The sequence below is a fragment of the Rhipicephalus sanguineus genome, chromosome 9 (assembly GCF_013339695.2).
Source record: "Rhipicephalus sanguineus isolate Rsan-2018 chromosome 9, BIME_Rsan_1.4, whole genome shotgun sequence".
Classification (NCBI taxonomy): Eukaryota; Metazoa; Arthropoda; class Arachnida; order Ixodida; family Ixodidae; genus Rhipicephalus; species Rhipicephalus sanguineus.
The window spans coordinates 31,633,851-31,647,588 of record NC_051184.2 but is presented as its reverse complement, the minus strand read 5'-3'; the positions used below and the strand labels follow the sequence as shown (position 1 = coordinate 31,647,588).

The window sequence follows — 13,738 nt, the reverse complement described above, 5'->3', positions numbered from 1 at the left end:
GCTTACCAATTCAAATCTGGTCACGAAGTTCACAAAGGTCCATTCTTTTATCCGAAACGAACGCCAAAACACAGCAATACACAAAGCCGCAGGTGCGTTCGAAGCCGTAAGCACGAAGGTTAGGCAAATCCGTGTACTACCCATCATTCCCATGGTGGCTGAACGATCGCAGCGCCAGAATGCCCTCTGGGTAATTGTAGGAAACTCTATGCTAAGGAGTACACAGACAACTTGCAACATTATAAGAAGCGAATTTTATTGGAGCGAAATAAAATACTGCAGCGTGCTCGTGGCTGGCTAGCCGAACAGGCTGCTTCATTTGTTCCAAATGCTCCAAAGCCGGAGAAGAGGCGGAAAACGAGTACTCCAAACACTGCGCTCGGCCCCGCGTTAGTGGCGACGGTTCCAAGGGTTCCTGGGCACTGTAACGAGAGCGGCAAAGGCAATATTTACGCATAGAGACGGAAGGTGTAACATTGCGATCGCGAACACATTAAGTTAGTTTTATATAATTGTTGTGATTTTAGGTCCCAAAACCACTATTTTATTACATGACGCCGTAGTGGAGGGCTCCGGAAATTTCTACCACCTGGGGCTAATAATAATGTGCGCTATAAATATACGCAAACGGGCCTTTAGCATTTCGCCTCCATCGAAATGCAGCCTCCGCGGCCGGAATTCGATCCCGCGAACTGCAGGTCAGCAGTCAAGCACCACAACCACTAGACCACCAAGATGGGTACATAGGTCAGGTTTACGGTTCTAGACCATTAGCTGAGCGTTTACAGTTTGGTCCACTGAGTTGGATGTGTCCTTGCAGTTTGCGTACAGCCGATGAGCTGGCGCATATTTTGTGCGTTCTTTCATATTTCGGCTATCAGAAAGTAAGCTTTTTTATGTACAGAACGAAAGACTAGTTTAACTAGTATTTACCCCATTTTACTGTGTTGCCTTGTCGCAACCGATCCCGTGGTCTCACAGTTTCTATTAAAGTACAGCGAGCGCCACAGGTTGGGCTCAACAATAAATCCTTTAAAATCAAGTAAAATACTAAAGATAGAGTAATGTTGCGACACCCGGATAAAGGAGAGTCAACTAAGAGAGTAAAGGTACTCCCCTGAGAAGTTTGGTACAGTGTGGATCGCGCTTGTCTGGAGTATTCCAGCGACTGTATATGCGGACTGCGCATAGCACGCCCAGCGGTAGCAGCTGAGTTACATAGCTGCAGCGTACGACAAAACGAAGCACGTGCAGTCGGAGTCGAAAGCTTAGAAACCACTGGGTATGCGAAAACTTTTGACTTTCCCAGCGATTTGTGCCTATATTCGGTCAAACTGCACAGTACGTGTTGATAGCGCGTTCTAGAACAGGCCGCAAATCTAAATTCAAAGGCTGCCTGCGCGAGCAGCGGGAATATTTAGCTTTCTCTTGCGTCTCGTGGTCCCTACACTTCTGACGCTGACTGTACGCTGCGTGGCCACGGGTGGCATAATCGTGCCACCGGCCTGATGCATTGTACCAGTCACTGTGCCAGCACTTTCGATTTGCAGATTGACGCTTATTGCCTATGTGCCGCAACAGTGCCACCCTAAATTAGGTGATGAAAAGCCAGTTGCTTTTTTTTTTTTTGATGGCCGTCTTTCTAAGTCAGACATTTTCCCACAATACCATTTGCCAATTAGCATAGAGTTATTAATCAAAAATGCGCCGAATATGCAATGTCGTCTTTTTTTTTTCGAATTGCTCGGGACAGGCGTATCAATAGCGGAGGCTTTTTGCCGCTTCCTTATTGCCAGAATCTATTGAAAAGCCAGAGTGCCTTCATGCGCTTTATATATAGCTCGCGTGAAAATGTGCGCGGTGACACTGCGATCACGCCACGCGTGGTCGTGCAGAACACACGTCTGACGCACTCGTAGACAAACATTCCTGAGGAACACGGTGGCTACAGTTAGACGATGGATGACGCGCTCTACAGCCAGACCCCCGCCTGCAGTTCTGGACACTCTGGAAATTCCGCAACGTTATGTAACTCGCGCCCTCGTCAGCACTCATTGTTCCAGGGAGCTGACACGCCTTCTCTCCTATTGGCTACGGATACCGGCATTGTAGAATTTGACAATGTGGTTGAATTTGACCATGGCCCGAATTATCAGTAACCCACGGTCTACCGCTGCAAGAGACATGAAAAATCCTTGAATACGAGATGTGGCTGGAGCCAACGTTCCGAGAAGTGGTTTTGCCTTCTTCAAGGCAGCGACTGCCTACCTTAGCTCGTGTATGTGTACGCTTCATGTAATCTCCCCCAAGCAAAATAAAAGAGATGGAGAGGGCAAGTACGAAAAGGGGGGTGGAGATGGAAGGTTGAGGGAGAGTGTACGAAGCGTACAGATACACGCGCTAAGGTAGAAAGTTGCAGCCTTGAAGAAGACAAGACCATGCTGGTCGAAACACAGGCTCCACCGACGCCCCGCGTTGCAAGGATTTTTCATCTCTTCCAGCTTGCATCTTTCCCTGGACTTGCGCCTTATCTGGATCTCCACTGCAAAAGACGTTATTCACTACGTAAGATTACTCTCGCAAGCGTAGTTGCCGATTAGATAAGCAGTTACCTCGTGGAAGAAGATGGAACAAACAGACTGATCGTCTTCGATGGGGATCTCCCGAAAGATGCGGGTTAATTACGGGGCAAGATGTCCCTCCAGGAGGAAGGCGTTACCACGCGGGAGCGATCTAATGTTGATTGCGTATGGCTAAACACAAAAATGGGGGTTGGTGAGTGTTTTCATTGTTACTGACAGACCTCCTAGATACGGCGGTCGGTGAAAGAAGCGCGAAAACGTAGCAAGAGCGGTATACAGCGAAAAGCACCGACAGGGACCGAAGAAAAGACTACACACCGCTGGCTTCTTTCTCGCTATGTGCATGCAATGAGCTGAGGCGAATCATGTTCTCGAACGAAGAACTCATATTAAATCGACTTCGATTCTTTCGAACAAAATGAAACGGCGCTTACGGCAACGGACAGCGAAAGCGGACAGTGTTGATTAGAGAGTCCCTAAGCAACCTGAAGATACAAAATTTCTATCAAGTCCTCCCCCACCGCGGTAGTCTAGTGGTTATGGGGTTGTACTGCCCACCCTCAGGTCGCGGGAGCGAATCCCGGCTGCGCCGGCTGCATTTCGATGGGGGCGAAATGCTAGAGGCCCGTGTGCTTAAGATTTAGACGCGCACCAGGTGGTGCAAATTTCGGGAGCCCTCTACTACGGCGTCTCTCATAATCATATCGTCGTTTTGGGACGTAAAACGCCAACAATTATTATATAATTATTATGAGCGCGTCTTTCTCTCCTGGCATTTCCTGTCTTTTCGTCGCACTCCACGACGTCAGCAGTGACGCCACTATGTTGTCATTCATGCACAAAAGATAACAGTCGCGATTGTCCGCTACCACACTTTGTCGCGCTAGTAGCACGCCTGCTGTTTCATGTCGCCTCGTTCGGCTGTCATGCGCGGTTAATTGATATCTTAATAAAGTGAAGTTTTGGGCTAGTTGGTTTTGCATGAGGAAATAGGAACAGCGCGATTTTTACACGGGGACACAAAAAACGACACGGACAAGAAGTGACAAAGCGACAAAGAATTGTCATTTGCAAATGACAAAGAATTGTCATTTTCGGAAGAGCACGTGTGATTATGCCAGAAAATCTTGCCATGCTTTAATTTAGTTTTTGAAAAATTCCCCTCATATATTTACCTTTCGTGGGCAATCAAAGTTCACTTGAATGTCGGCGCTTGTCCGTGTCGTTTCTTGTGTCCTCGTGTAAAAATCGCGCTGTTCCTATGTCGTTAAACTGATATCGTCTCGTCCTGTTGCCTTTGTGTTGCGCGAGCGGAAGCAACAACGTGCTTCCGAAAGCGCAAAGTCCCGATAAACGTAATCCTCGGCATTTCTATTGACCGGGTGTCTTCTGGAGCATTAGATAACGAGGACGAGATAGCGCCCGCAGGGAAAGAACACAATGCGAGAATTCTAATAAGTGTTGGGGCTTTACACCGGGAACGATTATGAGAGACGCCGTGGTGGAGGGCTCCAGAAATTTCGACCAGCTGGGGTTCATTAATGTGCACCTATATCTAAGCAAACCGGCCTCTAATATTTTGCCTCCATCGAAATGCGGCCGCCGCGGCCGGAATTCGATCCCGCGACCTTGGGGTAACCAGTCGAGCACTATGAGCATTAATACACCGCGGCGGGTGACAAGGCAAGAAACTGCTGTTTCGCCTTCTAACTCGGAGCGGTTTAGGGTAAGAGGGGGGCGCTGTTAACTTCCTTCCAAATAAGTGCCAACTTGCCCCAGCCAGTTACTGACTTCGATTCGTCTCGACGAACTCGGCGCTGACGAACATCTCGTTGTCGTACGCGCCGTCCATCTCCGCGGCCGGCAGCGCGGGCACGGCGAACTCCTGCGGCACGACTTGCGCAACGGACTGGACACATCCCGCAGACGTACCCCCTCTGAGCGCCGCGTCCACCAGACCCAGCTGCTGATCGATGATGCTGGACTGCTGGTTGATGATGTTCGACTGGCGGTCGATGATGTTCGCCTGCTGTTTGATGATGTCCGCCGCCTGCTGGGGATGGATGCCTCCGCCGCTCTTGCTCGCTCTAGGGGACATGGGGGAATGGGCCCCGCCGTGACCGCGGAAGCTGTGCGCACTTGGGGGTCTCATGGAGCTCGGACCTGGGGGAGCCGCGTTGCCGATCATCCCGTGGTTGCTGCTTGCGCGCACATGTAGCCCTGCCGGACCCGCGTTATGGAGCCGCGTGCCGCTCGACTGCCGCATCTCGTGCTGCGTTTGGTAGAGGTGGCGAGGATAAGTTGGTTGAACGGTCTGTACAGATGCTGAAATAGCGCCAGCTACAGTTTTTAGGTAGACACTGCGTTTCGAGACCTGGTCGGTCTCTTCACTGGGGTTTGAGTGTATATGTTAGGGGTATAAATCTTACTTGTGCTAGCAAGCCGCAGTCACGAAATGTAGTCTCTCGATGGGCCGGGATGATGAAGATGGTTGGAGGGGTAGGAGGGAGGGGGTGCAGTTTGAGATAAATGTCACCTACCATTGCCATTTGAAAGAAGGCCTTTTCCATATCTGCTATATGGGTCAGTTTTGAAGGAGATTCAGCGTCAGGTTTCGAGAAACGTATCGTACTGATCTGCAGAATGACTGAGATCTGGACGCCGATTCTGAAATATTGAGTTTTTGTTCAACGGTTATGTTTTCACGCATGATGACTGGATGGTATGCGTCGCGAAAAGGATGCTTGAGACTAGTCACGTCTGTGTAGCTCATGAACATATTTATAAATAAGGTAATGTTAAAAAAAAATGGGACGAATGTGCAGGCTGGGCTGCGTGTTTGAGACCCCTGGTACAAGTCGCAGTAGCGCCGTCGTTTCCTCCTGTCTCTTCATTGTGGCGTCACCTATTAGTGGTCGCTAATTAAAGCTTCAGTTAGTGCCGGAGCGTGTGCCAACAGCCGTAACTGAAGGGACTGCATCTGGCATGTGTATCAAACTGCAAAAACATGCTACCACGTATAGCTTTTTCAATGCCTGCCCATTGACGCTCGAACCAGGAGTCACTGCGAGGACACCACTTTCACAGTACCAGGCCACAGTTTGTAACGCGTAGTTAGGGTCACCTAAACTACCCTTCGTTTTGCGTCGTCTTACGAAGCAGAAAAGCGGCAGCAGCGCCCAGCTGAGTTTGTCTAGCGACAATAGTCATAAAATGATTGGGAATGTAATGCCGCTTCAGTGGACCCATGGCTTCCACGAATTGCGGTGTCGCGGGACAGGCATTGTCTCCGAAGAAAGACTTCGCTTATGCAGAAATTTATGTTCATGAAGCAGCAACAGTTGGCGACGATTCGGCATTATTTGAAACTTGTTACGTGACCGTTCCGACGTGCCTAATTCCTCAATTGTTCACTGTGGCAGAACAGCGCGAAAAGTGGGACAGTGAACACATAGGACACATCACAAGACACAGCCCAGGACACACCATAGGACAAAGCACAGGACACAGCGCGAAATGTGTTCACTGTCCCGTTTTTTTTTTTCGTTTTTTTTTTATTGCGCTGTTCTACCACTATGTCATGAACCAACTAGCCCGCTTAAGAACCCTCAGTTGTTGCCTGGCCTTATTTTCTTACGCCGATAAGTCGTTTTTTCGGCTCAGCAACCGCATCTATCAAAGGTACTGATGGACAGAAACATACCTTACTCGAACAACAGCCTGGCTGAATCCGGGAGGACCGTAGAACTGGCTTGCTCCTTGGCTGCTCCGCACAACGAGGGGCCCGCTGGAAGCTCGAAACGGAGGTGCTCCAGACGAATCCGGAGCCTGGCTACCCGGCCGACCGCGTGTCACTTCGTAAATGACGCGCTCCGTGGTCACCATGTCGTCCGGCAGCGGCTGCGCCAAACCGTGCTGCATTTCCTTGAGCTTCTGCGCTATCATCATGTTCCTCCCGGCGTCCACGGAAACACCCTGCAGTTGAGGAGGCCCCTGCCACACAGACAGGGTGAGGTCGCCGTAATTCTCGCTGTAGCCTCCGGGCTCGGGACTCGAGACGAACTGCTGGTTGGACGACCACTGGCCGCCGGCCTGCAGTTCGAAGAGAGGCTGTTGCGCCTCGTCGTGGTAGTACTGGTTCCAGGCCCCCTGCGACGCCTGGTCGGCGGGGCCACCCGAGTGCCGGCGGCCGAACATCTGAATCTCCATGTAGTTCCGGCCTTCGTCGTCCGATTCGTCGCCGTAGAAGTGCTCGGCGTACACGGGACTGTGCTCACCTCCCTTGTGGTGGCTCAAGATTGACGGCTTCTTGTGCCCGTGCCCGTGCCCGTGCCCATGCCCATGGCCGTGCGCACCTTCACTCTTGCTTCCGGAGTGTTCAGACGACTTTTCACTGCTCTCAGACTTGGAGGTCTTCTCTGCGGAGCTGCTGCTCTTGATGGAAGACTTCTCGCTTCCTGACGACTTCTCAGCACCGTGGTGCTTGCCGTGTTTCTCCTTCGAGTGCGACGGAGACAAGATGCCGCCCTCTTTGTGGTGAGCGTCGTGTTTCCCGTGTTTCTCCTTCGAGTCCGATGGGGAAGCGTGATGTGGTGGGCCGCCCTCTTTGTGGTGGGCATCGTGTTTGCCGTGCTTTTCCTTCGAGTCTGACGGCGACAGGACGCCGCCCTCTTTGTGGTGGGCGTCGTGTTTCCCGTCTTTGTGCTCGCCCCCTTCCTTGGCTTCTTCCGGCTTGTGGTGCCCGTGCCCATGTGGCGTCCCTTCGCCCGATTTTTCTTCGTGCTTGGGGTCTTTAGCTCCTCCCTCGTGTTTTTCCTTCTCGTGTCCATGCTTATGTTCCGTCGCCGAACCGGTCGAAGGGCTCTTGATGGACTCCTTGCTGGGCTTGTGGTCTGCGTCCTTCTTCTCCTTGTGCTTGTCGACGCTCCCTTCGCTGCTGCTTGGCTTGCTTCCACTCTTGCTTCCGCCCTTGCTTGCCCCTTTGCCTTTGCCACCTTTGCCCTTGTCGTCCTTGCCCCCTTTGCCTTTGCCTCCCTTATCCTTGCCCCCTTTGCCTTTGCCCTTGCCGCCTTTCTTGTCGTCCTTTTTGCCTTTGGCGCCCTTCTTGCCACCTTTCGCGCCCTTTTTGTCGTCGTCCTCCTCTTCCTCCGGCATGTTGGTCGCCGCTATACCCCAAGAGGTGCTGTTAAGAAGGAGAGACACAGGATAAGAATTGTATGCAAAAATGTTTGCTAGTTACGACAATGCTTGCGTAGCGCGCGCAGGAAGCGCGGAAATGTTAGGGGATACCCTGTTAGCGTATAGCAGTATTTATCAGTAGGTCAATGAGGACGTGCTGCTTATGTCTGAGGTAATATTGTTTAGAGATAGTAATGAGAAACTAATGATTTTGCGGTGTATTAGCGATAGACGACAGTAGTATCGGTGCTCGAAAGCAAGAAATATTAATTTAATAACTAAAATTGGTGCAATAGCGTAAAATCAGAGTAAAATGAAATAAAGGTAGGACAAGACAATGTGAGCACTATTCTAGTGGTGAAATAATTTTGCGCTGTCTGGTTGCCTTCTTCTGTGTCCATCTATGCAGGCCTTACTTGCTACCACGATCAATAAGTATCTGTTGGCATCAAATATTTTTTATTGGGTGCCATGCAGACGCGAAAAAATGGCAATAGTGACGACCTTAGTGTCATCTGCTACCGTTGTACTTCAAGGTGGTTATTGTAATATCCAGCAAGAGAGACTATTTATCTTGTCAAGTGTAGTTCCCCCCTCGATTCCTTGTAAGCGAGTCATCAACACTCGTTTTTTTTTTCTCTGCTACTGTCTCTTGCAATGAATTCAATTAAATTGTGAAATTTATTTATCACTTGACCATATTTACATGATAGCACGGCATACAGATACACGTATGCCCCGGATATACCGCGCCACCCGCTTTATTACATTCTCAAGTGCCCTCCTGAGGCCCTTGTTTGCCGGTTTATTATCGCCACCTTCTTGTGACGTTTCGGAAAGCGCGTGCGACGAGGAACTAGTTATGCGACGCCGCTCAGATTCTTCCGAGCAATCCTGGCATCGCGCTTCAACACCAGTCGTAACATGTCCACGCTAATCTATCAAAGTCCTTGAGATATAAGAACGGTTTTCTTGTTCCTGTCGAAATCGTTTCAGCGTTCGGGTTCCGTTTGTCTCCGCATCTCTTTCTACGGCTAGATATTTCAAACATGCGTGAGGTATAGGTGACCTTCATGCACTGATTGATTCTGTACGCACGATGAGTAGACTGACCTTTGGTAAGCGAGCTGCGACGATTCGGCGTGCCGTGCTGGTCCCCCCTAGCCCGAACCGTGGGTCCGCCTTTTTAGGTCATAACGCGTCGCATCGACGATACGCCGGGGCCAAATTTTCTCACGCTTTACCAGGCGCGATGATTGACGCGTCCCTTCCTGGGTCTGGCGCGAGAGACTTCTTCTTTTGATGATGATGATGATGAGCCTGGGGTGATTGGCACCTACCCACTCAGGGGGATCGGCCACTCCATACGGTGGCATCCTTGTTTGTTTGCTCCTAAACACTGGCCCCTACCCACTATGGGGTATTGGCCAAGAAGCCGGCGGTTAACGTATATGTAAACATTAAGACATGAAGGCAGGCCAAAGGAAAATTCCCATCTTTAGAAACAGGACAGGGGTGTTCAACCATCCTTTATGCATGCTCGTGCGTGTGTTTGTATGTGTGCGCGTGTATATACATATGCAAGGAGGAGGAGGATAGAGAGAGAACACAACTTTATTGTCGTCAGTCTTTGTGGGGCTACACACGCGGACAACTTTTCTTGGCAATGAAGGGTAGGCTACAGAGCCGAACTACGCGTGTGCTTCCGCTGAAGAGTATAGTCTCACAACTGCGTCCGTATTTTCTGCGTCAGAAACTCCCCAACCTACCCTCCCTTGTATACGCCAGTGAAACAGAATAACGTTATTTTATTCATACGACAAAAATGAATGAATTAATTAATTAATTAATTAATTAATTAATATTTTATGAGTAACAAAACATATTCCTAATACATGATTCAAATATTGGTTGCTTCAGAAAAACCGAAGAATTGATTCTGAGTAATGCATCAAGGAGGTATAGTCCTTGTGTTACCCAGGAATTCACGTAGGGCCCAGCAAACGTTCCCGTTGCTGTATTTCAGTGAAGCAGCCCCGAAGGAAGGAATATTTTGAGTATTTAGTAGAAATCCTAAATTTTTTTATAAAGTTTCTAAGTACTTTTCTTCTTCGACTTTTGAAACGGCGGCAGCTAAGTAATACTCACGGCGTACGTGACTTTTGCCAACAAGAGTATGTCAACGCCAGTTGCGCTATTATTAAGGTTATAATAGAAACGTAATAGCCGAGGAAAAAGTAAAGCCACGGTTAAGTCGTGACTTCACTTCACTGCAGCGAGATTTTCGCAGGAACGCGATTGTGATGAAGCGACGCTAACTAAACTAAACCGGTTGTTATAAAGTGTGTGGGACAACCCCGCCCGAAAATTTGCGTTCATAGCACGTTTTGACATCGAGAGACATTTTGACCCATTGTACATTTGGACCTTCCTGCCCAGGGTCTTCTTACAAAAACCCTCTTACGCAAGACCATATGAGGAGCGTGGGTGCAGTGACGTTTCACTGCTTCTAGCATCGCACCGCGTTACAAAGCAAGATAAAAAAATTACACCATCTCCCGCTAAAGGGGACCATGAGGCGATGCGAAGCCGGAGCACTAGCACGATCGCGTTTCGTTGGCGTTCGTTGGGCATGCTACCGACCTCGCGTCGTGGAACGCGAAGAGGGACGCTACGCGCGTCGTATCTTCCATCTAGCGCGGCCGTTAATTCTCACAGGGCGAGCGGGGAACGCGGCCGACAGGCGGGCGAGAGGGGGGCAGCGTAGGAGAGGAGGGAGAAGGGGAGGGGACGCGCATGCGCTCGAGCTCATCGCGGCGTTGCGCAGGAGAGAATTTCGGCATGTCTAGCCCGCGTTTCAGTGGAAGAGTGGAAAGGGGGAGGGGAGAGGGGGAGAGGGAAAGTGGAGAGGGAACGGGGAAGGGGAAAGCGGAGAGGGGAAGGGGAGAGGGTGAGTGGAGAGGAGGTGTGTGGAGAGGGTATGCGCATGCGCAGTAAGGGTGGTCACGCCGCACACCACCACCACCACCACCACCACCGGATTGAGCTCCGCCTTAAGATACTTCGCATCTAAAACCATTACTGGGTATACACATCGCACACTTCTGTCACGATCGACACACAGTGTATTCCCCTTCGGTATTAGACTGTCTCCGGGACCTGCCTCGTTTACTCGGCTAAGCAGTCCGACCCAGAGGGTTGAGAGAAGTGCCGTAGAAAAGCTTCGGCTTTAAAAACGACGGCAGCCATGCTGCGTATAGGAATTCGTTCTCGTCGTGGTTCTTCCCGACTACTCTCCGACATGTTGACCGGCGACAGTGTCACTTGTGGAGGAGCGGCCTATATAGAAATAGGTGCACGTATTATTCCAGGAACAATATTCAGGAGTGTCATAGAGTAAACGCCGACTGAAATGGCGAACTCGCGCGTTAAAATTGGAGGTATAACAACGGTGATAACCACAAATCAGCAGTTGAGAAACACGAGAAAAAAAAACAAGTTTGAAAGGACGTTTGGTTGGTCTTCAATAAGGAGGCTCTGGATGGTAAAAACTTTTCTTCAGTGTCCTGCAGTTAGATGACTCGGGCTCACTTCCATGCGCGAGATAACAGGGTCAGTTAAGTGCAGACCGATTCTGTGAACAGGACGTTCCTACAAGATTTTTAGGGGCGAAGCTCCTTAAGGCGGCACCCGTTCGTCCCTCGTCGTGCTCGTAGTAGTGAGTAACAAGTCTTACCCTTTGACCTCCAAGGTGGTGCCGGTGGGAGATTTCTCCTGTGCGTTGTTGAACAATAAAAAATTCGCAGCGTGCGCGTTAACTAAAAGCCGAATTCTTCTGTCTCTGTAGAAGTGTAAGTGTTAGCTAAAAGCCGACTTCTTCTGTCTCTCATTCCCATTAGCAGCCATTGTTTACCTCCAAGGTAGTGCCTGGTGAGATTTCTCCTGTGCGTGATTAAACAATAAAAATTTTGTTCAAAACGCCGTTGATTGATGAAATAAACCAACGAAAGACGCCAGATGTTTTGTAAAAACAAAACGAAAGAACGCCAGATGTTTCTAAAGCAAAACGAAAAAGACGCCAGCTGCTTAACGAAAGACGCAAGGTGTTTTCTAAAGCAATGGTTTTCTAAACAATGAAAATTCACAGCGTACATGTAAAATTAAAGTGAGCTGCAAGTCGTCATAACTCATCGAACCTTTAGTATAAACGCGCCCGATCTCACGTCGGTGATGATGTACTGGGCAGAATTCACGGAAGATTCACGGTTTACCGATGAACCTCCGCAGCTTCGCCCACTCATCATCATTCACTCCGTGGATATGCTGTCATTTTTTTTTTTTGCGACAGTAAATTAGTGGCAAGAAAGGAGTGCTGTTCTTTTTATATATACTACAAAAGGGTAAAGAAGGGCGGGTAATAAGCGTTACCTGCATAGGCGTGCGCTTAGAGGGGGGGGGGGGAGGGGGGCTTCGGTGAAACCCCCTCCCCCTAATGGTCTGCCTTCCCCTCCTAACGGGGAACCCTGCGCACGCCTATGCTTACCTGTGTAAGCAAGAGTTCACGCCGATATTGCGGCAACGTAAGCTCACGAGGTTAACCTCGGTCATCCTTCTATTGCATAACTCTCTACAAAAAAAAAAACGAGGGCCGTGTTCACGCATATATTTCGTTCTTACGTGTCATTTGCACATGGCTCGATGCATTCGTGAACGTTGTCTTCATCAGTAACTCTAGCCTAAGAACTTCTTTGTAAACACGCGCCCGGGCGTTTACTCCTGATTCCAGCATGCGCTTCGACCAAACATCAAGCTCCTTGTTCTTTGTTCTTGGTTATTTATTACTGCCTCAAAGGAGCGCTATCGCAAAGTATTAAGTGGATCGATATGCAGGCTCACTGTGTACGCCACAGAACCAGATCTCGTGTGCGACGGTTATGTCAGCACGGCGTTCACCTGCTTACTGGTGGCACATCTGAGATAAGTGTGACGAACGCAACTTCTCGCTTCCAGCTTTGTCTATCAAACACCTCGTCACCGCTCGTGGGCGTTTTATGCGTTTAGTTATGCGTGCACTCCGAAGTGTGCGAATGGTTACGCTACCCTCGCAAACAAACATCCAGCAAGAGATATGGTAAGCATCGAGTGTGTCTCATCAGCCCAAGGGAAAGCAAATAGCCTTAACGGGTCTGCAGCGCTGAATGAACATTGCAGTGAAGTCGATGCAGAGACGAACTGTTTTCAATAACACTCAACTTATGAGTTGAGTGTTATTGAAAGATGCACCAACAAACGCGGTACGTGTAACTAGTTTGGGCGTCCATCTTTCCTCTTCACACCTTGCTGTCGGCTTCGATCGTTGGTAAGTCGCGAGAGAAGGGACACGAACTGTAGTCGAAGCGTGAACAGCGTTTTTTACGGCGAAACTGCATAAACAACGCATGATGCTCAAACGCATGATGCTCCGAAAGATTGCGCACGAAACGCCAAGCGAGACGACGAAAAGCCAGGCAAGACGACGCATGCCGATAGTTTAAAGGAGCATACACGAAATTCAAAACGGACATTCTGTGCATTTTATCACAATTCCGTGTCACCTCTGTGCCGTGCGCTGCACAGCTTCGCTGGTAATCCACCTTCAGATTCATTCCAATCTCGCCATTACCGAACTCTGGGTCGATAACTTCAGGAAATAGCTGTACGCGGTTGAAGCGTGCAGTACGAAAGTTTCCAGAGGCGTAGTACCGTTCCTTGGTACCGTTCACAGGGCAAAGACAGGCGGGCTGTGCACAGAATTATTTGCGCATGTGCACAGTCGGCGACGTCAACTCTGGCTACGCCCCTGACCAGCACTCGCTATGGACCCTAAAATAATTTATCTGATCGCTTTACTTGGCAGCGATCTGCAGAGACACGACATTGGAGGGCATCGGGAGAGGATTTATTGCCGCTCGTTTGGTAAACAGTACGAAGGAGTGTGC

At 49.7% G+C, this 13,738-nt stretch overlaps 1 protein-coding gene across 1 annotated transcript; it reads right to left on the bottom strand.

Moving 5' to 3' along the window:
• Nucleotides 1-4,365: 4,365 nt before the first annotated feature.
• Nucleotides 4,366-7,760, bottom strand: LOC119404922 (hornerin). Its single transcript, XM_037671615.2, has 2 exons — nt 6,291-7,760; nt 4,366-4,854 (listed from the first exon to the last, which is right to left on the bottom strand). The coding sequence occupies exons 1-2, from the start codon at nt 7,734-7,736 to the stop codon at nt 4,366-4,368; spliced, it is 1,935 nt and encodes a 644-aa protein (XP_037527543.2). The 5' UTR covers nt 7,737-7,760.
• Nucleotides 7,761-13,738: the final 5,978 nt, after the last annotated feature.